At 40.7% G+C, this 25316-nt stretch overlaps 1 protein-coding gene across 2 annotated transcripts in view; it reads left to right on the plus strand.

The window, feature by feature from the left end:
* The window catches only part of SGCG (sarcoglycan gamma), a 168139-nt gene that overhangs the window by 12960 nt on the left and 129863 nt on the right, over positions 1 to 25316 (plus strand). For both annotated transcript variants that reach the window (XM_059684450.1, XM_059684449.1), the window contains exon 2: positions 16137 to 16331. In XM_059684450.1, the coding sequence (XP_059540433.1) occupies positions 16137 to 16331 (195 nt within the window). The remainder of the gene's footprint in view (positions 1 to 16136; positions 16332 to 25316) is intronic.

Consider the following 25316-nt stretch of genomic DNA (forward strand, 5'->3'; position numbering starts at 1 on the left):
TTTTTAGATTCTTCCTGATTGAGTTTTGGAAGGTTGTATTTTTCTAGGAATGTGTCCATTTCATCGAGGTTGTCCAGTTTGTTGGAGTAGAGATGTTTGTAATATTTTTTGACAATCCTTTGTATATCACTAGGGTCTGTTGTTACTTCACCTCTTTCATTTCTGATTTTGTTTATTTGGGTCCTTTCTCTTTGTTTCTTGGTGAGCCTGGCTAGAGGTTCATCAATCTTGTTTATCCTTTCAAAGAACCAGCTCTTGGTTTCATTGATCTTTTGTATTGTTTTTTTGGTCTCTATGTCATTTATTTCTGCTCTAATCTTTATTATCTCCTTCCTTCTGCTCACTCTGGGCTTTTCTTGTTGCTCTCTTTCTAATTCTTTAAGTTGTAGAGTTTCCTACCATTTTTTCTTGTTTTTTGAGGTAGGCCTGTAGAGCTATAAACTTCCCTCTCAGGACTACTTTCATTGTGTCCCATAGATTTTGGATTGTTGTGTTTTCATTGTCATTAGTTTCTTGGATGTTTTTATTTCTTCTTTGATCTCTTTGGTGACCCAACCATTGTTTAATAGCATGCTATTTAGCTTCCAGGTGTTTGAATTTTTTGGATTGTTTTCATTGTAGTTTATTTCTAATATTATGCCATTGTGGTCTGAGAAGATGCTTGATATGATTTCAATCTTCTTGAATTTGGGGAGACTTTGCTTGTGACCCAGTATGTGGTCTATTTTTGAAAATGTCCCATGTTCACTTGAAAAGAACGTATATTCCGTGGCTTTGGGGTGAAGCGTTCTGAAGATGTCTGCCGGGGTCCAACCCCAGCAGGTCCAGGGGTCCCCAAAGGGATAGACGGAGTCGGCGAAGAAGGAAGGACACGGAGACAGTGTTCAGTTGATCAGCAGCCTAGCCAGGATCTCCAGCCAGGAACTCCAGCCAAGTTCTGGTCTGGATCTCCAGAGAGGTTCTGCTTTGGATCTCCAGCGAGGTTCTGTAGCCATGTTCCCTCGCTAGGTTCTTCAGCCAGGTTCTGTCCAGGTTCTCCAGCCAGGTTCAGTCACCAGATTCTAGTCAGGTTCTCTTGCCAATTTCTGTAGTCAGGTTCAGTCTAGGATCTTTTGCCATGTTCTCTCCAGCGAAGTTCTTCTGTCTATAGGTTCTGTGTAGGTTCTGTCTCCAGGATCTTCATCTAAGTTCTGTGTTCTAAGTTCTGTCTTGTTACATCTGTATTTATACCAGTTGATTCAATCCTATCAATCTCTATTACAAAGGTTAGGGCGTTTCTTATCTCCATTTCAGGGAGTAAAGATTATGTAGCTTAAGCATGATTGTTCGTGGTTAAAGTGATTAATTACCCGCCTGGCACTTAGTTAAGAGGTTTTATTCCCTCCCTAACTTCAGGGGAAAATCCCTACCTGGGGAAACCACCTTTCTCAGAGACCTTGGTTAAAACACATAGTGCCAAGAAGGTGAGCAAACATATTAAGAACAATATGCCATATATGCCAGGTCCCTTGAAACAGCAAGCATGGACCCTCTCCCGGCAAATAGGTTTTTCTTTTTAATGCTTGCTTTTCTGAGGAAGGAAAGGTAAATGTAAAGGCATGGGAGGAAGTAGGCCCAAGGAGCCTTATCCTAACCCCACTGCAGCCTTTCCACCCTGGGAAAATGCAGGATTGGCAAGCTCTCCCTGGGGTGATAGATCAGGACTCAGGTAATAGCAGAAAGCGCCAATCCTACTCTTAAAATGGATACAAGAGAGCATTTTGGGTTTTTCTTTTTAATGCCTGCTTTTAAAAAATAAAAAAGGGGGAATTTGCCGGGAGCCGGTCCTTGCTGTTTCAAGGGACCTGGCATATATGGCACACGGTTCTTAATATGTTTGCTCACCTTCTTGGCGCTGTGTTTTAACCAAGGTCACCTCTCCGAGAAAGGTTGAATCCCCAGGTAGGGATTTCCCCCTGAAGTTATGGAGGGAATAAAACCCCTCAACTAAGTGCCAGGCGGGTAATTAATCACTTTAACTATGAACAATCATGCTTAAGCTACGTAATCTTTACTCCCTGGAATGGAGATAAGAAACGCCCTAACCTTTGTAATAGAGATTGATAGGATTGAATCAACTGGTATAAATACAGATGTAACAAGACAGCAAGAGACAGAACTTAGAAGAGAGAACCTACAGACAGAACCTACACAGAACCTACAGACAGAAGAACTTCGCTGGAGAGAACATGGCAAAAGATCCTGGACTGAACCTGACTACAGAAATTGGCAAGAGAACCTGACTAGAACCTGGTGACTGAACCTGGCTGGAGAACCTACAGAAACTGGCTGGAGAACCTAGCAAGAGAACATGGACACAGAACTTGGCTGGAGATCCTGGCTGGAGATCCTGGCTAGGCTGCTGATCAACTGAACACTGTCTCCGTGTCATTCCTTCTTCGTCGACTCCATCCACACCTTTGGGAACCCCTGGACCTGCTGGGGTTGGACCCCAGCAGATGTAAATTAAGTCCATCTGATCTAGTGAGTCATTTAGGATTGCTGTTTCTTTGCTTAGTTTTTGTCTAGAGGATTTATCCAGTGATGTCAGTGGTGTATTAAAGTCCCCTACTGTGATTGTATTATTGTCAATCTCTCCCTTGATGTCTTCCAGGAGTTTTTTTTTTATGTATTTGGGCACTCCTGCATTGGGTGCATATATGTTTATCAGGATTATATCCTCTTGTTGTATCGATCCCTTTAGTATTATGAAGTAGCCTTCCTTATCTCTTGTTAAGGCCTTCACTTTGAGGTCTATTTTGTCAGATAAAAGTATTGCTACCCCTGCTTTTTTTTCATTTCCATTTGCCTGAAAAATATTTTTCCATCCCTTCACTTTCATTCTTTGTGAGTCCCTTGTTTGAGGTGTGTTTCTTGTAGACATCATATATATGGGTCATGTTTTTTTATCCATTCAGCCACTCAATGTCTTTTGATTGGAGCATTTAGTCCATTTACGTTTAAAGTTATTATTGAAAAGTACTTGTTTGTAGCCATTTTTATTTTTTTGTGCCTGTGCTCTTTCTTACCTTTTTATTTCTTCTTTTTACAGCAGTCCCTTTAGCATTTGTTGCATTGCTGGTTTGGTAGTGATAAACTCCCTTAGCCTTTTTTTGTCTGTGAAGCTTCTTATTTCCACTTCAATTTTGAATGATAGCCTTGCTAGATAGAGTATTCTTGGATTCAGTCCCTTGCTTTGCATCATTTTGTAAATTTACTTCCATTCTTTTCTGGCCTGATGTGTTTCCGTTGAGAAATCATTTGATAATCTAATGGGAGATCCCTTGTACGTAACTTTCTGCCTCTCTCTTGCAGCCTTTAAAATTATCTCTTTGTCCTGAACATTTGCCATGGTAATTATGATGTGTCTTGGTGTGGGTCTTTTCAGGTTCATCTTGTTTTGGACTCTCTGTGCTTGTGTGACATTTTTCTTCCCCACATCAGGAAAGTTTTCAGACAATATTTCTTCAAATAGGTTTTCTAAGCCTTGTTCCTCTTCCTGTTGTTCTGGCACCCCTATTATTTGTATGTTGCTTTGTTTCATGTTGTCCCATAGCTCCCTTAGGCTCTCCTCCAGTCTTTTAATTTTTTTCTCCAATTGCAGTTCAGTTTGGGTGTGTTTTGCTTCCCTGTCTTCTAATTCGCTAATTTGGTCTTCCGCTTCTCCTAATTTACTGTTGAAACTTTCCATGGTGTTTTTAATTGCAGCTATATCAGTCTTCATTTCTTCTTGATTCTGACATAAGTTGTTGATTTTTTCATCCATTTCTTCTTGATTCTTGCATAAGTTTTTGATTTTTTCCTTCATCTGGTTTATGAATATAGGACCCTTATTCTGAATTCCTTTTCTGACGTATTGCATGTCTCTGTTTCACTTAGCTGCTTTTCTTGTGATTCCTCGTTTTCTTTCCTTTGGGCGTTTCTTTGTCTACCCATGTTTGATCTCACCAACAGATCTAGATATTGAGTTGTTCAGGGGCTGCTTCTTGGGTGGCAGTGGCTCCTCGGGCTGCGGCTGCTTCTTGGGCAGTTGCAGCAGCAGCTGCTCCTCAGTTGGCAGCTGCTCCTCTGGTGGGTGCTGTTCACAGCTGTGTTGGCTCCTCTGGCTGGTGCGGGGAGGCTTCTTGAACAGCTGCTGTTCCTCAGACAGAGGGTGTCCTGATCACGAGGCTGCTGTTCCTTGGATGGGGGTGGGCTACATGCAGCTGCTACTCCTTGGATTGGGGTGGGCTGCTAACATGGCTGCTGTTCCTTGGATCGTGGCTGGCTATATGCTGCTGCTGTTCCTCTGCTGGGGCAGGCTGCTCATGAGGCTACTGCTCCTTGGACAGGGGCAGGTTGATTTCAGGGCTGCTGCTCCTCGGATCGGGGTGGGCTGCTCGCACGGCTGCTGCTCTTCGGATGGAGATGGGCTGCTTGCCCAGCTGCTGCTCCTCAGACAGAAGTGAGCTGCACGAGTGGCTGCTCCTCCTCAGACAGGGCCGGGCCACTCACCCGGCTGCTGCTCGCTGGACAGGTGCATGCTGTGTGTGGCTCTGCTCCTCGGACCAGTGCTCGCTGCGCAGGGCTGCCGCTCCTCGGACGTGGGCGGGTCTTCTCTTGTGGCTGCTGCTCCTCCTACTGGGGTGGGCTGCTGCTGCTCCTCGAATGGGGATGGGCTGCTCGTGGAGCTGCTGCTCCTCGGATGTGGGCGAGCTGCTCATACCGCTGCTTCTCCTCGGATTGGGGCAGGCTGCTCATTTGGCTGCTGCTGCGTGGACGAGGGCAGGTTGCTTGCGCAGCTGCTGTTCCTCGGACTGGTGCAGGGTGCAGGCTGTGCACAGCTGCTCTTCCTCAGATGGAGGCAGGCTGCGCGGAGCTGCCGCTTCTCAGCCATGGGCAGACTGCTCGTGCAGCTGCTGCTCCTTGAATGGGGCGGGCTGTCGCATGGTTGCCGCTCCTCGGACAGGGGAGCGGGCTGCTCTCACAGCTGCTGCTCTGTGGACAGGGGCAGACCACGTGAGGCTGCTGGTCTTAGGCCTGGGGCGGGCTGCTCGTGGGGCTGATGCTCCTTGGACAGGAGTGGGCTGCTCACATGTCTGCTGCTCACATGGTTGTAGTGCCCTGGACTAAAGCGTTGGGCCAGTCAGAGGGGAGCGTGCTTCAAAACCCACAGGAGCCTGCGCCCAGGGTGGCTGGCGACTCGTTGACCGTGGGACCACAGCCGAGGTAGCAGGTCCCTGGCAGAGGTGGCTGTAGAGTCCCAGGTGTTACCTGAGGGCACCCTGGGTGGAGGTGAGGCTGGTCTCTCAGTTACATCAGCTCTCCCCTTCAAAAAGGCGAGGCCTCTGAGGATGAGCCGGCCTCCCAGTACTGTTTGCAGTGGTAGCAGAGGCTGCCTAGTTAGGCTAGCCCAGTTAGCCTACCCCCGAAGGTCTTTCAGGGTCTAACTGTGCCTTACACACACACACACACACACACACACACACACACACACACACACACACCACAAAATCACACACTCTTTTTCTCTCTCACTGCCACCTTCTTCCTGCCTCTGTAGCTGGGTCTAGGGTGTAATTGACCCATTCGTGGATGGAGTGTCCTCTACACGTGTCTGATTATGTGGCTTGCTCTCTAGCACATTAGCCAGACAGGATAAAATTCACCTTAACATGACATGACACAAAGGAAACAAAGCATGAATGTACTCATGACACTGATAACCCCAATATAAGTGACCACCTGAGAAAAGAGAATTAGGGGAGAGAAAAGAGAGCACAAATGATTTCTAAGAGAGAAAAAGAAAGATAAGAGAGAAAAGAAAAAGGAGAATATAAATATATGGAGAAAATACCACAGAACCAATAGGTAAACCAAACAAATACAAACACCAAACACCCAGCAAAGAGGGTGGGGTCAGAATCTGTAGAGGCTGAGCTGATATACAGAAAATAAGGTTAAGAATTGGATAAATATGGGGAGGACCTCAATTCAGTATAGAGGAAGTAGAAAAGGAATGAGTGGATAAGAAGACAAAGAGGAGAACAAAATAATATATTTACAAAAAAGTTGATTTAAAAAATGGTATAAAAATAGAAAATAGCAAGTAAAAATAAAATAAAATAGAATGATGGAAAAATAATGTGAAGAAATAGAAAATAAAGCAACAAACAAAAAAAGAGAAACAAAGAAAAAAGCAAAACAAAGAGCTAACAAAATAATAATAAAAATAAAAATGAAAAATTGAAATGTCGTTCCTTTGGCTGGCTTAGGATCCCAGTTTTCTGGAATGTCTGCGATTTTTAAAAAATTTTCTGTTGCTGGGACTGAAGGCCTCTATATAGGCCAGACCGTGTGGACTCCCAGGGACTATTCAGATTTTTTTAATCCTTTGTACCATTCAGGGTGGAATCTGGGTGTGGCTGTATTCATTGCCTGGAAACTGGAGGGAGGGGCTATATCATCAGGAGAAAATGGTTGCCCCGTCCCGGGCTCAGGTGTGACTCAGCACTCAATTTGCTGCCACCTTTCCTGGACCCCCTTCTCTCCCCAGCTTCTCCCTAGACTCCACTTGTCCACACCTTCTCCCGCACCTCAGCACGGGTGAGTGTCTGTATCCAAAGTGTCCTATGAACAGGGTTCAGTGAAAAAAAAAAACAAAAAACAAACGCCAGCCACAGAAACCGGAAAGACCGAGCCTCTGTGAGTTCCTCACTTACTGGCACTGCATGGTCTGGTCAGTCCTTCAGGCTGCCCCCTCTGGGCCCAGTCTTCCGTGTTATGGAACCCAGATCTCGAATCCCCCAGCGCCAACAGTCCTGCGGATCTCCTTTCCATAGTCAGAGGCTGTGCCTGTCCCAAGGGACATGGCTGGGTGCCGCACAGTTTCCCTCTGACCCTCTGGGCTCAGAGATCTGGAAAACTTTCCTGCCCAGATCCCAGGTTTTTACCTTTCCAGGGGAACTCTGCCCTTCCCGGCTGCAAACTGTCTCACCAGCTGAGTCTCCTTCACCAATTCAGGGTGGATGTTATTCGTTTCAGATGCTCATTCTATTTTCTCTGGGAGAAGCCTTGGGGCACGTCGGCCTATTCCACCACCATCTTGTCTCTCCCTAGGTGTATGATTTTTGTCCAGTCTCTCCCGGCAGCCCACAAACCCCTTTCCCCCGAGAATTGTCAGTCCACTCCCTATCTATGCCCCTGCTTCTATTCTATTCATCAGTTTATTCTGTTCATCAGATTTTTATTCACTTGATTTTTAGATTCACTTGTTGATAGATATGTATTTGGTGTCACTTTGTTGTTCATAATTTTTATCTTTACCTTTTTCTTCTTCTTTCTCTTTTTAAAGGATACTCTTCAGCATTTCATATAATAGTGGTTTGGTGGTGATGAACTCCTTTAGCTTTTTCTTATCTGTGAAGCTCTTTATTTAACCTTCAATTCTAAATGATAGCTTTGCTGGGTAAAGTAATCTTGGTTGTAGGTGCTTGTATTCATCACTTTGAATATTTCTTGCCACTCCCTTCTGGCCTGCATAGTTTCTGTTGAGAAATCAGAAACTGTTTTTTCTCTTACTGCTTTTAATATTCTCTCTTTGTCTTTTGCTCTTGGCATTTTAATTATGATGTGTCTTGGTGTGGTCCTCTTTGGATTCCTTTTGTTTGGGGTTCTCTGCGCTTCCTGGACTTGTAAGTCTACTTCTTTCACTAGGTAGGGGAAGTTTTCTGTCATTATTTCTTCAAATAGGTTTCAATATCTTGCCCTCTCTCTTCTTCTAGCACCCCTATAATTCGGATGTTGGTACGCTTGAAGTTGTCCCAGAGGCTCCTTGCACTATCTTCATATTTTTGTATTCTTTTTTCCTTTTGCTTTTCCGGTTGGGTGTTTTTTGCTTTTTTGTATTTCAAATCTTTGACTTGATTCTTGGGATCCTCTAGTCTGCTGTTGGATCTCTATATTATTCTTTATTTCAGTCAGTGTATGCTTAATTTCTAATTGGTCCTTTTTCATATCCTTGAGGGTCTCACTATATTTCTCGAAGGTTTCCAGAAGACTCTTGAATACCCTTATAACCATGGTTTTGAACTCTATATCCAGAGTTTGCTTTCCTCTATTTCTGTCATTTGTGACCTGTTTCTTTGTCTCTGCATTTTGGCTGCTTCCCTGTGTTGATAGAGTGGCTTTGTGTGCTAGGTGTCCCTATAGGGCCCAGTGGCTCAGCCTCCCCAATTACCTGAGGTGGACACTCTTGGTGCACCCCTTTGTGGGCTTTGTGCACAGTCTTGTTGTAGTTAAGCCTTGATTGTTGTTGGTATCACTGGGAGGAATTGACCTCCAGGCCAATTGGTTGTGAGGACCAATTGTGTCTACAATGGGAGATCTTCTGTGCTGGAGACACCTGTATGGGGCAGGGTTTTCTTCAGTGGGGCTTTGGCGCTCTCTTAGTATGCCCCCTTTGTGTGTCTCTTATGGATGAGGAGTTGTAATCTGGATGGTCCCACTCTGAGCACTGGGTACAGTGGCTCTTGGATCTCCAAGGAGGTGCCAAGTCAGCCACTGCCTGAGGCCACCCAGCAGGAGCTACAGAGAGATCTTCAGGTTCCTCCTCTTTGTTTGGGGTTTGGAGATGCCCAGATGAGGCCCAGCTGTGAAGCAATGCAGACTGCTGACAAGCCTTAGGCCTTCTTTTGGAAGCTCTGGGGTTCTCTGACCCAGCTACAGTTTGACAAGTTTTTAGGCGGAGAAAGGCCAGGCCATTCATATGCAAAAGCCTTTTCAAACAGCTTGGGTGGGGTTGTAAATTAGGTGGGGTGGTGTCTCATGGAATAACCAGGGCAAGGCAAACCGCAATGACTGCTAGTCTGCTCTGCCTCAGAGAGGTCCCTGGGCTGTGTCCCATGGCCCCGTGCAGGAACAATGAACACTGCAAGCACCTCTATGAGAAAGCCGCCCTCATGTTCCGGCCTGATGACAGACAGTCCAGTTTCTCTCCGTATGAGTCTGTGTCCCCAATTCTCGCCCGAACTGGAGTTCAGAGCAGTCTGGAGCTTGTATCTCCCTCCCGATTGAAAAAGACAGCAGTGTGCCCAGCTGCCAGCCCCTTTGTACTTCCACATTTCCATACCTCTGCACCTCCTACCGGACTCAATGTGCTTTTCTCTTTTCTTCTAGTTGTAGAATTTCCACTCAGCCAGCCTTCCGTGGTTCTGGATGATATACGTTTTGTCTTTTAGTTGTAGTTTTAATGTGGTTGTGCACCGCAGTAAGTTCAGGTGTTTACCTATGCCGCCATCTTGGTTGTCTCCACCTATATATTTAATTCTCCATAATAAAAAGTGAAAACACTTATATTCACCTAAAGTCAAGCAAAAATGTAGTCAAAGATGATCTTGAGGTTTCTGGCTGAAGCAAACCAGTAGATAGTGGTTCGGTTCACTGCAGTGGATGAAGTGGAGCTGCATTCAGACTCAAATATACATGTGCATGTGCTAGCTTGGAGAGGATTCTTTTCACCCCAGTGAAAGTTCTTCGAAGGTCAATAATCGGGATGAAAGAATAAATTTTTATTTCAACACCTTTAGTTTTAATTACTTGAGGGCATCTCCAGTCAGCTGTGCAATAGTTAGCAGCTACAATAAATTAAAATCTCTGCCTGAAACAATGAGCTATGAGAGAATTTCTGGATGGTAACCTTCCCCTTCATGATCCTCGATGGTTGCTATGGCTAGGATTTACAGGACTATGTTGATTACCAGGTCAGAATGGTGAATGCAGACATCCCTTTCTTGTTATGATATTAAGGGAAATGCTTTTAGTTTTTGTGCATTGAGTATGATGTTGGCTGTAAGTTTGTCATATGTGGCCTTCATTAGGTTGAGATATGATCTCTCTATGACCACTTTGCTGAGAGTCTTTTTCTTAAATGGGTGCTGGATTTTGTCAAATGCTTTATTGATATGATCATGTGATTTTACCCCATTTTTGTTTATATAATGTATCATGTTTATTGATTTGTGACTATTGGACCAGTATTGCATCACCAGAATAAATTTCACTTGATCAAGGTGTATAATATTTTTAATATATTGCTGAATCTGATTTGCTAGTAATTTGTTTAGGATTTTACCAGCAATGTTCATCAGGGATATTGGCCTGTAATTTTTTTTCTTTCTTGTGTATTTATCTGGTTTTGAAATTAGGATAAAGTTGGCCTTATATAAAGCAGTTGGAAGTCTTCAGTCCTCTTGAATATTTTGGAATAGTTTGAGGAGGATAGGTTTTAGTTCAACTTTGAGTGCTTGATAAATCTCATCCATGAAGCCATCAGGCCTAGGACTTTTGTTTGCTGGGAGTTTTTTTTTATTTTATTTTATTGCTGCTTTAATTTCATTTGCTGTTATTTGTCTTTTTAGGTTTTCTGATTCTTCCTGATTTTGTTTTGGAAGATTGTATTCTTGATTGAGTTTTAGAAGATTGTGTGTTTCTTGGAATTTGTCAATTTCACCCAGGTTGTCCAATTTGTTGGCATATATTTGCTCCTAATATTTTCTTAAAATCCTTTGAATTTTTGTGGTGTCATTTGTTCCTTCATCTCTTACATTTCTGATTTTATTTATTTGGGTCCTCTCTCTTAGTTTCTTTTCTTTCTCTCTCTCTCTTTTTTTTATTAAATCTTTATTGTTCAGATTATTACATTTTTTCCTCTTTTTTCCCCCCATAACTCCCCTCCTACCAGTTCCAGCCCCACCCTCCGCCCTCACTCCCCACCCACTGTCCTCATCCATAGGTGCACGATTTTTGTCCAGTCTCTTCGTGCATCTCCCACACCCCTTTCCCCGCCAAGAATAGTCAGTCCATTCCCTTTCTATGTCCCTGATTCTATTATAATCACCAGTTCATTCTGTTCATGAGATTATTTATTCACTTGATTCTTAGATTCACTTGTTGATAGATGCATATTTGTTGTTCATAATTTGTATCTTTACCTTTTTCTTCCTCTTCCTCTTCTTAAAGGATACCTTTCAGCATTTCATATAATACTGGTTTGGTGGTGATGAACTCCTTTAGCTTTTCCTTATCTGTGAAGCTCTTTATCTGACCTTCAATTCTGAATGATAGCTTTGCTGGATAAAGTAATCTTGGTTGTAGGTTCTTGCTATTCATCACTTTGAATATTTCTTGCCACTCCCTTCTGGCCTGCAAAGTTTCTGTTGAGAAATCAGCTGACAGTCGTATGGGTATTCCCTTGTAGGTAACTGAGTTTCTTTCTCTTGCTGCTTTTGCTCTTGGCATTTTAATTATGATGTGTCTTGGTGTGATCCTCTTTGGATTCCTTTTGTTTGGGGTTCTCTGCACTTCTTGGACCTGTAAGTCTACTTCTTTCACCAGGTGGGGGAAGTTTTCTGTCATTATTTCTTCAAATAGGTTTTCAATATCTTGGTCTCTCTCATCTTCTGGCACCCCTATAATTCTGATGTTGGTATGCTTGAAGCTGTCCCAGAGGCTCCTTACACTATCTTCGTATTTTCGGAGTCTTTTTTCATTTTGCTTTTCCGGTTGGGTGTTTTTTGCTTCTTCACATTTCAATTCTTTGACTTGATTCTTGCACTCCTCTGGTATGCTGTTGGGAGTCTGTATAATATTCTTTATTTCAGTTAGTGTATGCTTAATTTCTAGTTGGTTCTTTATCACAACATTGAGGGTCTCATTAGATTTCTTGAGGATCTCACTACATTTATCGGCAGTTTTTAGAAAATTATTGGAAGACCTTAAAAGTGTGGTTTTGAGCTCTATATCTTCCATTTCTGACATCTGCGTCCTGTTTCTTTGTCTCCACATTTTTTATGGTTTCTTGGTGCAACCCCTAGTGGTCTTTATGCGCAGTCTTGTTGTAGTTAAGCCTAGATTGTTGTAGGTAATACTGGCGGGGATTTGACCTCCAGGCCAACTGGCTGTGAGAATCAGCTGTGTCTCTTTTAGTTTCTTGATGAGTCTGGATAAAATTTCATCTGTTCACTTTTTCAAAGAGCTAGCTCCTTGTTTGACTGATCTTTTGTATTTATTTAAAAATTCTCTATGTCATTAATTTCCCTCTGATGTATATTATATCCTTCCTTCTATTTACTCTGGGCTCTTTTTGTTGTTGTCTTTCTAGTTATTTTAGTACCAATGTCAGATAGTTTATTAGAGATATGTTTTTTATTTCATGATGTAGGCCTGTAGTGCTATGAATTCCCCTCTTAGGACTCCTTTTGTGTGTCCCATAAATTTTGCATACCAGTGTGGTGATTTTCATTCATTTCAAGAAATTTTAAAATTTCTTCCTTGATGTCATTTGTAACCCCTTCATTTTTTAAATTAAATCTTTATTGTTCAGATTATTACAGTTCCTCTTTATTCCCCCCATAGCTCCCTTCCACCCTGTTCCCACCCCACCCTCTGCCTTTACCACCCCCCCCACTGTCCTCATCCATAGGTGTACGATTTTTGTCCAGTGTCTTCCCACACCCCCACACCCCTTTCCCCCCCTGAGAATAGTCAGTCCACTCCCTTTCTATGCCTCTGATTCTATTATATTCACCAGTTTATTCTGTTCATTAGATTATTTATTCACTTGATTCTTAGATTCACTTGTTGATAGATGCATATTTGTTGTTCATAATTTGTATCTTTACCTTTTCTTCCTCTTCCTCTTCTTAAAGGATACCTTTCAGCATTTCATATAATACTGGTTTGGTGGTGATGACCTCCTTTAGCTTTTCCTTATCTGTGAAGCTCTTTATCTGACCTTCAATTCTGAATGATAGCTTTGCTGGGTAAAGCAATCTTGGTTGTAGGTTCTTGCTATTCATCACTTTGAATATTTCTTGCCACTCCCTTCTGGCCTGCATAGTTTCTGTTGAGAAATCAGCTGACAGTCATATGGGTACTCCCTTGTAGGTAACTGATTGTTTTTCTCTTGCTGCTTTTAAGATTCTCTCTTTTTCTTTTGCTCTTGGCATTTTAATTATGATGTATCTTGGTGTGGTCCTCTTTGGATTCCTTTTGTTTGGGGTTCTCTGTGCTTCCTGGACTTGTAAGTCTATTTCTTTCACCAGGTAGGGGAAGTTTTCTGTCATTATTTCTTCAAACAGGTTTTCAATATCTTGCTCTCTCTCTTCTTCTGGCACCCCCATAATTCGGATGTTGATACGCTTGAAGTTGTCCCAGAGGCTCCTTACACTATCTTCATATTTTTGGATTCTTTTTTCTTTTTGTTTTTCCGGGTGGGTGATTTTTGCTTCTTCGTATTTCAAATCTTCGACTTGTTTCTGGTGATCCTCTAGTCTGCTGTTGGAACTCTGCATAATATTCTTTTATTTCAGTCAGTGTTTGCTTAATTTCTAGTTGGTCCTTTTTCATAACCTCGAGGGTCTCACTAGATTTCTTGAGGGTCTCACTAAATTTATTGGCGGTTTCTAGAAAATTCTTGAAAAACCTTAAAAGTGTGGTTTTGAACTCTATATCCAGAGTTTTCTTTCCTCTATTTCTGTCATTTGTGACCTGTTTCTTTGTCTCTGCATTTTGGCTGCTTCCCTGTGTTGATAGAGTGGCTTTGTGCGCTAGGTGTCCCTATATGGCCCAGTGGCTCAGCCTCCCCAATTACCTGAGGTGGACACTCTTGGTGCACCCCTTTGTGGGCTTTGTGCACAGTCTTGTTGTAGTTAAGCCTTGATTGTTGTTGGTATCACTGGGAGGAATTGACCTCCAGGCCAATTGGCTGTGAGAATCAGCTGTGTCTGCAGTGGGAGACCTTCTGAGCTGGAGTCACTCTTTTGGGGCAAGACTTGCTTCAGTGGGGCTTTGGTGCTCACTGAGTCTGCCCCCTGATTGTGTCCCTTATGGATCTGAGGAGTTGTAATCTGGATGGTTCCACTCTGACCACTGGGTACACTGGCTCTTGGAACTCTATGGAGGTGCTAATTTAGCCTCTGCTTGAGGCTACCCAGCAGGAGCTATGGCGAGATTCCTCTTCTTTGTTTGGGGTTTGGAGGTGCCCAGATGAGGCACAGCTGTGAAGTAATGCAAGCTGCTGTGGGACCTTGGACCTTCTTTTGGAAGTTCTGGGTCTCTCTGACCGAGCTGCAGTTTGTTAGGTAATTTTCAGGTTGTGGAAGCTCCATTTTCTAGCCTCCAGCATTTCAGGTGGAGAGAAGGTCCAGGTGAGCATTAACCTGATCTATTAAAGAGTAGAGGGAGAACTGTGAGCAAAAGACAGATAGTAGTAAAGGAAGCTGAAGACTTAAACAAAGGCCCTTTGTGTAGGGTCTGGTAGATGATGGAGGAGTTTGGATATTCAGTGTGGAGAAAACCTATTGAAAAGTTTGAAACAATTGAGTGACAAGAGCTTACCTTTTACTTGTTGCTACTGAGTAGAGAATGATTGCTAGAGGGGAAAAAGAGGAGGGAAGGCTTTGCAGTAGTGCAGAAGGGAGTTCCTGCTGGCTTGAAGTTGTGTGATAGCAATGAAAATGGAGAGGAGTAGACAGGTTTGTGACATATGTTGAAGAACCAGTTGATAACTGCTTATGCAGAACTTGAAGAGAAAAGAGAAGCAAGGACGACTTCTGTGATTTTGATGGCAGTAACTGTGAGGATGATAGTGAACTTTCTCATATAAGGAAGACAGAACAAGTTCAAAGAGATGAATCAATAAATAGTGCCCATATGATATCTTGAAACATTTAGTTTTTGCATAACATAGATTGTCAGTCCTGAGTATTTAAAAATACTGTGTGATGAACGCACAATTTTATGGAATCAGTTAGAACCTGGGAAAATGCCTATTGCTAAAATGGAAAGAGATTTAAATAATTTTTTTAGACCATGATTTATTTTAAATAAAGATACCTCCAAAACATTCCTAAAAATACATGCATAACTTTTTCACACACATACACAAAAACGTCAGAGAAGAATATTTTATATTCTAATTCATCATTTTACTACATTTACAAGCAGAAAAGTCTTAATAATTTCCAGTTTTAATTTTATATATTAAAACCACTTTCTTTTTTTCTTTGCATAAAGGGAAAAAATGAGTAATTTAAAAAAATCTCTTCATAGAGTTGAAATTGTTACTAAAACACCCACTTAACATAAGAAATATTTGTAAACATTTATACTCATACATGTTTTGATTTTTCTGGAACTAAGACAATTCTTGGAAACTTAACTATAGACCAAAGTTAGTGTGGTAAGTATCTTATAAAGAGCCTTTTTAATTCTGAGTAACTTGGTAACTGAAAAAAGTCAATTTAATTATTTGGAAAAAAATGAATAATTGGATTTATTTATTTATTTATTTATTTATTTTTAATCCTCACCTGAGGGTGTTTTTCCATGGAATTTTCGAGTGAATGGAAGGGAGGAATGGTAGGAGGGGAGAGAGATCAACATCAATGTGAGAGAGATACATCAATTGGTGGTCTTCTGCATGTGCTCCTACCAGGGCCAGGGATCAAACCTGCAATCCAGGTACATGCCATTGACCAGGAATTGAACCCAAGACCCTTCAGTCTATGGGCTGATGCTCTAATAACAGAGCCACACCAACCATGGCTGGATTCTATTTTTTAGAAAACATGTAGGTGCCAGCTTGATTTTCCTCCCACCAAACCTTTTAAGAACTTGGTAATTTAATTATTTTGGGTTGATAATTCAATTATAAGTTTAACCCTGCAGAATTTTGAAAGATGTATATATACTGAACCTACTGATTGAAATCTGAAAATATGGCCATTGGACTTGAAATGGGTATGTCACATCTAAAACATTTTGCATGACAAATTAAATACCATTCTGTGGTTGAAATGTAGTGACCTATTTCCAAGTAATATTTTATTCTTTTTAAAAAAATCATTAACTTTGGAAATTTATTATTGGGATAAAAATATTTTGTTGGAATCATAATAAATCAGTATTGACAAACAAGTTCTTTCTTTCTGTCTATCCCTCCTTCTCTCCCTGTCTCCTTCCCTCTCACTTCCTGCTCTCCTACCCTCCCTTCTCTCTCCCTTTGTCCATCTTTCCCTCCCCCACTCTTCTTACACCCTAATCTCACCCAATGGCAGATGGTACGTGAACAGTACAATACAGCCACAGAAGGCACCCACATAGAGCGGCCAGAGAACCAGTATGTCTACAAAATTGGCATTTATGGCTGGAGAAAGCGTTGCCTCTACTTATTTGTTCTTCTTTTACTCATCATCCTTCTTGTGAATTTTGCTCTTGCAATTTGGATTCTTAAAGTGATGTGGTTTTCCCCAGTAAGTATTTTATTTTTATCTATCTATCTGTTTGTTTGTTTGCCTGTTTATTTGTTTGTTTATTTATTTATTATTGCTGGTAGGCATGTTCTGGTTATGTTTGCACCATCACTTCATCCTTATTGTATTAGTAGAAGCTTTCTTTAATATAATTAATGTTTGTTTCCTGTCTGTTATCAGAATTTTCAGTGGCAAAAATACATATAACACTTTCCCTTTTTATCCTTTTAAATAATTTCAGTGTAAACTATATACTTCGTTGGGTTTTGTTTGTTTTATTATACTTTTTATTAGTAATTATCTTTACATGGGGGAAAATTGTGATGATCTTGAGTTTATGGTTGGTTGAGTCATGATTGCTTAATAATTGTTTAATTGGTAAAATTTTGTTATATTTTTCTAATCTCATTAATTTATAAATATTTACCATTCAGATTGTACTTTCTCATTTTTTAAAAAGCTACATGCTGACATGCAATAAATTCATGTCTACACTTCAACATTTAATAAGTAAAATATCACTAGTCCTAAGGAAATCATATTTTTAAATAACCTCATGTTTGTAAGATAGCTAGTTAATTTTATATGCTCTGACAATGTTTTGAGTATTTTTTGAAAAAACAGTTATATAATGTAGTATGTAAAATAATTACAGTGAGAAAAAAATGCTTCAGTGGACACCATAGGTAGGTAAATCTGCTTCTCACATTCATCTTGAAGGTGTGATATAGGCATGGTTTTTTTCCAATAACAATAGTTTTAGCATTCAGCCTGAAATACCTTCTGTTAATTAGTATCCTTCACTTTCTATGCAATAATTTATCTTATACCATAATTTTATAGGCAGTAGACACATTATTTTTGTTGTTGGCATAATAAACAAATATTTATATTTTCACACATTCAAAGAGGTAAAATACTAATCCAATCAAAATATAGCTTGAAATGTGTGTTACTATATTAAATAAATGCATTTAAAATATTTAATATACTGCCAAAACCGGTTTGGCTCAGTGGATAGAGCGTCGGCCTGCGGACTGAAGGGTCCTGGGTTCGATTCCGGTCAAGGGCATGTACCTGGGTTGTGGGCACATCCCCAGTAAGAGGTGTGCAGGAGGCAGCTGATCGATGTTTCTCTCTCATCGATGTTTCTAACTCTCTATCTCTCTCCCTTCCTCTCTGTAAAAAATCAATAAAATATATAAAAAAATAAAATAAAATATTTAATATAAGTATATATTATAAATTATATAAATATTACATATAAATATCTTTAAGTTGTCATTTCTTCTTTAAAATTTATAGCAACAATATTTTTACAGTATAACAATAATGTTTAGTTCCATAGTACAGCTTCTCTTTATAGATGCAGCACAATATATGGTATGCATGTTTGGTACATCACCTGCCTTTTTGTCTAAATTTAAAATACCTTATTTTTTTGGAGACTGAATCAAGGTTGAACTTTTCAAATTATAAGCTATGGAATCTGTCAAGGAAGCCTCCTGACTAGAGGACCTTGCATCAACCTGTGGTCAGTCCCTCAGTTAGCATAAAGCTAAGAGAAAATTTACTGGCAGTAAGACCCTTAGAAGGGCCTGGGAGAAAGAGGAAGCCATATCAGCCCTGCATGGGTAGGGGACAGCCAGATTTTAATAGTCTCTTGCACCAGTAACTGAGCTCCATCATGTCTTATTTGGGAGGATCAAGATTTATAAACTTAATTTGTTGCTTTGGGTATTTCATGATAATCTAGAGTGTGCTATGAAAATCAAAATCAAATTTAATGATAATAATGACAATTTATAAAATGTCTTTGTGTTATTAAATATATTAATTTTATTTTTTAAAAAACTACCTGGTTTATGCAGTGATAGGCAAAATTCTAAGAAGGCTTTTCCCATGACCTTCATCCCTGGTGTTGTCCTGTATAATCAATCCCCTTTCCTTGAGTATGGGCAGTACCTGTGATTTGCTTCTAGCCAACAGAATTTGGCATAAGTGATGGGATTGGGTTACATTATATAGCTGAGGTGAAGGGACTTTGCAGATATAATTAAGGTTCCAAATCAGTTGATTTTTAATTAATCAAAGGGATATTATCCTGAGTGGACCTGATTTAATTAGGCAAATGACCTTAAGACCTTTGATGAGAGATTCTCTCACTAGCCTTGAAGGCATGAGATGCCATGTTATGAGGGTCTATGAGGGGGCCACCTGGCAAGGAACTGCAGGTGGCCCCTAGGAGCCAAGAGTGCCCTCTGACTGACAGCCAGAAGGAAAATGGAGACCTCACTCCTACTCCCACAAGGAATTATCAACCACCATGAAAACTTGAAAAAAAACCCAAGCTCCAGAAAGGAACCCATCATTACTGATACATCAGCTGTATGAGACCCAGAGCATTAACCAAATTCCTGACCCATGGAAACTGTGAGATAGGAAATAGGTATCACTAAGCTACTACATTTGTGAAAATTTGTTACATGGCAATAGAAAATTAGTACAGTGTTCTCCATTATTCAAAAATGTGTTTAATTTCTTTTACTGGATATTGACCCCCCAAAAAACAAAACAAACAAAACAAAACAAAACAAAAAAATTAAAAACTCTAAAATACCTAAATGAACTTACCTGATGATCTATATTCTTAGTCATTAATTATTAGAGAAGTATTTAATTTATTTCTTTATGTTGCTGGATATTGATATCTTTTAAATAACTGAGTAATCAGCAACTAGATAAATAATTTAGCCTAATCTAATAATGTATATTTTAACCACTTGCTACCTGGGAAGTTATTTCATTATAAAGTAAATTATTCCTTTTTAAAAAATATATCTTTATTTTTGAAAGTATTACAGATGTCCTCTTATTTTCCATATTGATCACCCTCCTCTCTACTCCTGGCCCTTCCCCAGGCCTTTACCCCACTATTGTCTGTGTCCATGGGTTACACATATATGCATATAAGTTCTTTGGTTTATCTCCCCCCTGCCCCCCCGCCTTCCCTTTGAGGATCCTCAGTCTATTGAATGTGTCTCTGGATCTATTTTGTTTGTCAGTTTATTTTGTTCATTAGATTCCACATATAAGTGAGATCATGTGATATTTGTCTTTCTCTGACTTGTTTCACATAGCATAATACTCTCCAGGTCCCTCCATGCTATCTCAAAGGGTAAGAGAACCTTCTTTTTTATAGCTGCATAGTATTCCACGGTGTAAATGTACCACAGCTTTTTTATCCATTAATCTACTGATGGGCACTTGGGCTGTTTCCAGATCTTAGCTATTGAAAATAGTGCTGCCATGGACATAGGGGTGGGGTGCATAGGGCAGGTACATGTAAAAAAAATGAAACTAGCCCAGCCAGTGTGGCTCAGTGGTTGAGCTTCAACCTATGAACCAGGAGGTTAGGGTTCGATTCTTGGTCAGGGCACATGCCCGGTGGCGGACTTGATCCCCAATAGAGGGCATGCAGGTGACAGCCAATCAGTAATTCTCTCTCATCATAGATGTTTCCATTTCTCTTTCTCCCTCTCCCTTCTTCTCTGAAATCAATAGAAAATAAAATAAAATAAAAAAAGAAACTAGACTACCATCTTATATCATACACAAGAATAAACTCAAAAGGGATACAAAAATTTAAATGTAAGTTAGGAAACCATAAAAATCCTTGAAGAAAACGTAGGCAACAAAATATCAGAGATCTCACATAGCAAAATTTTCACTGATACAATACCTAGGACAAGAGAAACTAAGGAGAAAATAAACAAATGGGACTACATCAAAATAAAAAGCTTCTGCACAGCAAAAGAAACCAGCATCGATATTGTAGGTTGGAGAGCAAGGCGGTTGTGGGAAATGGGGGCGAAGGCAAATACCCCTCCTGCCTGTCTGGGAGAACCTTCCTGAGAGCAAGCAACCAGCCTGGACTTGAAAGAGATAAAGTACTAAATATGGGATACATTTGGAGTTTGAAGTTAAATACACATGGGTGGCCAAAAACCTGCTCCTGCTCCAAAAACCTGCTCCTGTATCCCATTTGTTTATTTTCTCCTTAGTTTCTCTTGCCCTATGATCTGTGTCTGTAAAGATATTGCTACGACATATGTCTGCAATTTTGCTGCCTATGGAGTCTTGTAGGGTTTTTCTGGTTTCCCGTCTTACATTCAAGTCCTTTAGCCATTTTGAGTTTTTTATTTATTTATTTATTTATTTATTTATTTATTTATTTATTTATTTTATTAAATCTTTATTGTTCAGATTATTACATTTGTTCCTCTTCCCCCCCCCATAACTCCCCTCCTCCCAGTTCCCACCCCACCCTCCGCCCTCACTCCCCACCCACTGTCCTCATCCATAGGTGCACGATTTTTGTCCAGTCTCTTACCGAATCTCCCACACCCCTTTCCCCCCCAAGGATAGTCAGTCCATTCCCTTTCTATGTCCCTGATTCTAATATAATCACCAGTTCATTCTGTTCATCAGATTATTTATTCACTTGATTCTTAGATTCACTTGTTGATAGATGCATATTTGTTGTTCATAATTTGTATCTTTACCTTTTTCTTCCTCTTCCTCTTCTTGAAGGATACCTTTCAGCATTTCATATAATCCTGGTTTGGTGGTGATGAACTCCTTTAGCTTTTCCTTATCTGTGAAGCTCTTTATCTGACCTTCAATTCTGAATGATAGCTTTGCTGGATAAAGTAATCTTGGTTGTAGGTTCTTGGTATTCATCACTTTGAATATTTCTTGCCACTCCCTTCTGGCCTGCAAAGTTTCTGTTGAGAAATCAGCTGACAGTCGTATGGGTATTCCCTTGTAGGTAACTGAGTTACTTTCTCTTGCTGTTTTTAAGATTCTCTCTTTATCTTTTGCTCTTGGCATTTTAATTATGATGTGTCTTGGTGTGGTCCTCTTTGGATTCCTTTCGTTAGGGGTTCTCTGTGCTTCCTGGACTTGTAAGTCTATTTCTTTCACCAGGTAGGGGAAGTTTTCTGTCATTATTTCTTCAAACAGGTTTTCAATATCTTGCTCTCTCTCTTCTTCTGGCACCCCTATAATTCGGATGTTGGTGCGCTTGAAGCTGTCCCAGAGGCTCCTTACGCTATCTTTGTATTTTTGGATTCTTTTTTCATTTTGCTTTTCTGGTTGGGTGATTTTTGCTTCTTCCTATTTCAAATCATTGACTTGATTCTTGCAATCCTCTAATCTGCTGTTGGGAGTCTGTATAATATTCTTTATTTCAGTCAGTGTATGCTTAATTTCTAGTTGGTTCTTTATCACAACATCGAGGGTCTCATTAGATTTCTTGTAGATCTCATTAAGTTTATTGGCAGTTTTTAGAAAATTATTGAAAGACCTTAAAAGTGTGGTTTTGAACTCTATATCCAGTAGTTTGCTTTCCTCCATTTCTGTCATTTGTGTCCTGTTTCTTTGTCTCTGCATTTTTTTATGCTTCCGTGTGTTGATACAGTGGTTTTCTGTGCTAAGTGTCCTCTAGGGCCCAGTGGTTCAGCCTACCCAATTACCTGAGAAGGACACTCTTGGAGCACCCCCTTGTGGTCTTTGTGCACAGTCTTGTTGTAGTTAAGCCTTGATTGTTGTAGGTATCACTGGGAGGAATTGGCCTCCAGGCCAATTGGCTGTGAGAATCAGCTGTGTCTGCAGTGGGAGAACTTCTGTGCTGGAGACACCCCTCTGGGGCAAGACTTGCTTCAATGGGGCTTTGGTGCTCATTGAGTCTGCCCCCTGAGTGTGTCCTTTATGTTTCCATGGAGCTGCAAACTGGATGGTCCCACTCTGACCTCTGGGCTTCCTGGTCCTGGATCTCTAGGGAGGTGCTAATCTAGCCTTTGCCTGAGGCTATCCAGCAAAACCCTCCCTGCAGGGCTTGAGTGGGGCGGGTCCCACGGGTTCAACAGGGCGGGATAGCAGTTATGACTGCTCTCAGTCTTGCCCTCAGAGGCTTTGCTTCTCAATGTCCCGGTAATCGCTGCAAGCCCCTTGGAGAGAAAGCTGCCCTCGAGGTCCGACTGATGCCAGACAGTCCCGCTTCTCCTGTATGAGTCTAGGTCCCTAGAGATTCACCCGGAACTGGAGCTCAGAGCCTGAGACTCCCTCCTGATTGAAAACGACAACCTCGCCCTCAGCCGCCAGCCCGCTCCGCACCTTAGTATTTTACTTCCGCACTGCGCCTCCTCTAAGTCTCGGTATGCTTTTCTCCTTCCTTCTAGTTGAAGAATTTCCACTCATCCAGCCTGCCTGTGGTTCTGGGTGATGTCCATTCCGTCTTTTAGTTGTATTTTTGAAGTGGTTGTGTGAGGCAGCAATCTCCGGTATTTACCTATACCACCATCTTGGTTTCTCTCAATTTGGATGCCTTTTATCTCTTCTTCTTGTCTTCTTTGCTGTGGCTAGGACTTCCAGTACCATGTTGAATATGAATAGTGAAAGTGGACATCCTGGTCTTGTTCCTGTTCTTATTTTTTTATTGCTTAAAGTAATACAAAGGGTATTACCTATGTGTCCATTCCCCCCCCCCCCCCCCGGCCCTAGACAGTCCCCTAGCCTCCCCTATCCCCCAGTGTCTTATGTCCATTGGTTATGCTTATATGCATGCATACAAGTCCTTTGGTGGATCTCTTACCCCCCCACCTCCTGTCCCCCAACCCTCCCCGGCCTTCCCGCTGCAGTTTGACAATCTGTTTGAGGCAGCTCTGCCTCTGTATCTATTATTGTTCAAAAGTTTATAATGGTCTCTATTATCCGTGAATGAGTGAGATCATGTGGTATTTTTCCTTCATTGACTGGCTTATTTCACTTAGCATAATGCTCTCCAGTTCCATCCATGCCGTTGCAAATGGTAAGAGTTCCTTCCTTTTTAGAGCAGCATAGTATTCCATCGTGTAGATGTACCACAGTTTTCTAATCCATTCATCTACTGATGGGCACTTAGGCTGTTTCCAGATCTTAGCTATGGTGAATTGTGCTGCTATGAACATAGGGGTGCATATATCCTTTCTGATTGGTGTTTCTGGTTTCCTGGGATATATTCCTAGAAGTGGGATCACAGGGTCAAATGGGAGTTCCATTTTCAGTTTTTTGTACCTCATTGGTACCTCATTGTTGTTTTGATTTGCATCTCTCGGATGATTAGTGACTTTGAGCACGTTTTCATATGTCTCTTGGCTTTCTGAATGTCCTCTTTTGAAAGGTGTCTATTTAGGTCCTTTGCCCATTTTTTGATTGGATTGTTTAACTTCCTTTTGTTAAGTTGTATGAGTTCCCTATAAATTTTGGAGATTAGGCCCTTATCAGATATGACATTGGCAAATATGTTTTCCCACACAGTGGGTTTTCTCATTATTTTGCTGATGGTTTCTTTTGCTGTGCAGAAGCTTTTTATTTTGATGTAGTCCCATTTGTTCATTTTCTCTTTAGTTTCAAGTGCCCTAGGAGCTGTATCAGTGAAGAAATTGCTTCGGCATATGTCTGAGATTTTGTTGCCTTGGATTCTTCTAGAATTTTTATGGTTTCCTGTAGTAAATTTAAGTCCTTAATCCATTTTGAGTTTATTTTTGTGTATGGTGTAAGTTGATGGTCTAGTTTTATTTTCTTGCATATATCTGTCCAATTTTCCCAACACCATTTATTGAAGAGACTATCTTGGCTGCATTGTATGATCTTGCCTCCTTTGTCAAATATTAATTGAGCATATTGGTTCGGGCCAATTACTGGGCTCTCTATTCTATTCCATTGATCTATATGCCTAGTCTTGTGCCAGTACCAGGCAGTTTTGAGAACAGTGGCTTTGTAATACATCTCGATATCTGATACTGAGATCCCACCTACTTTGTTCTTTTTCAGGATTGCTGCAGCTATTCGGGGTCTTTTTTTATTCCAGATGAATTTTTGGAGAGTTCTTTCTAGATCTATAAAGTATGCCGTTGGTATTTTAATGGGAAGTGCGTTGAATTTATAGATTGCTTTGGGTAGTATGGACATTTTAATGATGTTGATTCTACCAATCCATGAACACGGTATGTTCTTCCATCTGTTTATGTCTTCCTCTATCTCTTTTTTCAATGTCCTGTAGTTTTCTGAGTAGAGGTCTTTTACCTCTTTAGTTAAGTTTATTCCTAGGTAGCTTAATTTTTTGGGTGCGATGGTAAACAAGATTGTTTTTATAATCTCTCTTTCTGAAAGTTCACTATTGGTGTATAGGAATGCCTCAGATTTCTTGGGATTAATTTTGTATCCTGCTACATTGCCAAATTCATGTATTAAGTCTAGTAGCTTTTTGATGGAGTCTTTAGGGTTTTGTATGTATAATATCGTGTCATCTGCAAATAAGGACAGTTTTACTTCCTCTTTTCCAATTTGGATGCATTTTATTTCTTCTTCTGGCCTAATTGCAATGGCTAACACTTCCAGTACTATGTTGAACAGGAGTGGTGAGAGTGGGCATCCCTGTCTTGTTCCTGTTCTTAGGGGAAATGGTGTTAGTTTTTGTCCATTGAGTATGATGATGGCTGTGGGCCTGTCATATATGGCTTTTATTATGTTGAGGTATGATCCTTCTACTCCCGCCTTACTGAGAGTTTTTATCAAAAATGGGTGTTGAATTTTGTCAAATGCTTTTTCTGCATCAATTGATATGACCATGTGTTTTTTTTCTTTCAATTTGTTTATGTGATGTACCACGTTTATTGATTTTTGGATATTGTACCATCCTTGCATCCCTGGGATAAATCCTACTTGGTCATGGTGTATGATCTTTCTGATGTACTGCTGGATCCGATTTGCTAAGATTTTGTTGAGGATTTTGGCATCTATGTTCATGAGGGATATTGGCCTGTAATTCTCTTTCATTGTGTTGTCTTTACCTGGTTTTGGTATTAGGGTGATGCAGGCTTCATAGAATGAGCTTGGAAGTGTTCCTTCCTCTTGAATTTTTTGTAGTAGTCTGAGGAGGAT

Source organism: Myotis daubentonii, chromosome 2, assembly GCF_963259705.1.
Source record: "Myotis daubentonii chromosome 2, mMyoDau2.1, whole genome shotgun sequence".
In the NCBI taxonomy this organism is placed as follows: domain Eukaryota; kingdom Metazoa; phylum Chordata; class Mammalia; order Chiroptera; family Vespertilionidae; genus Myotis; species Myotis daubentonii.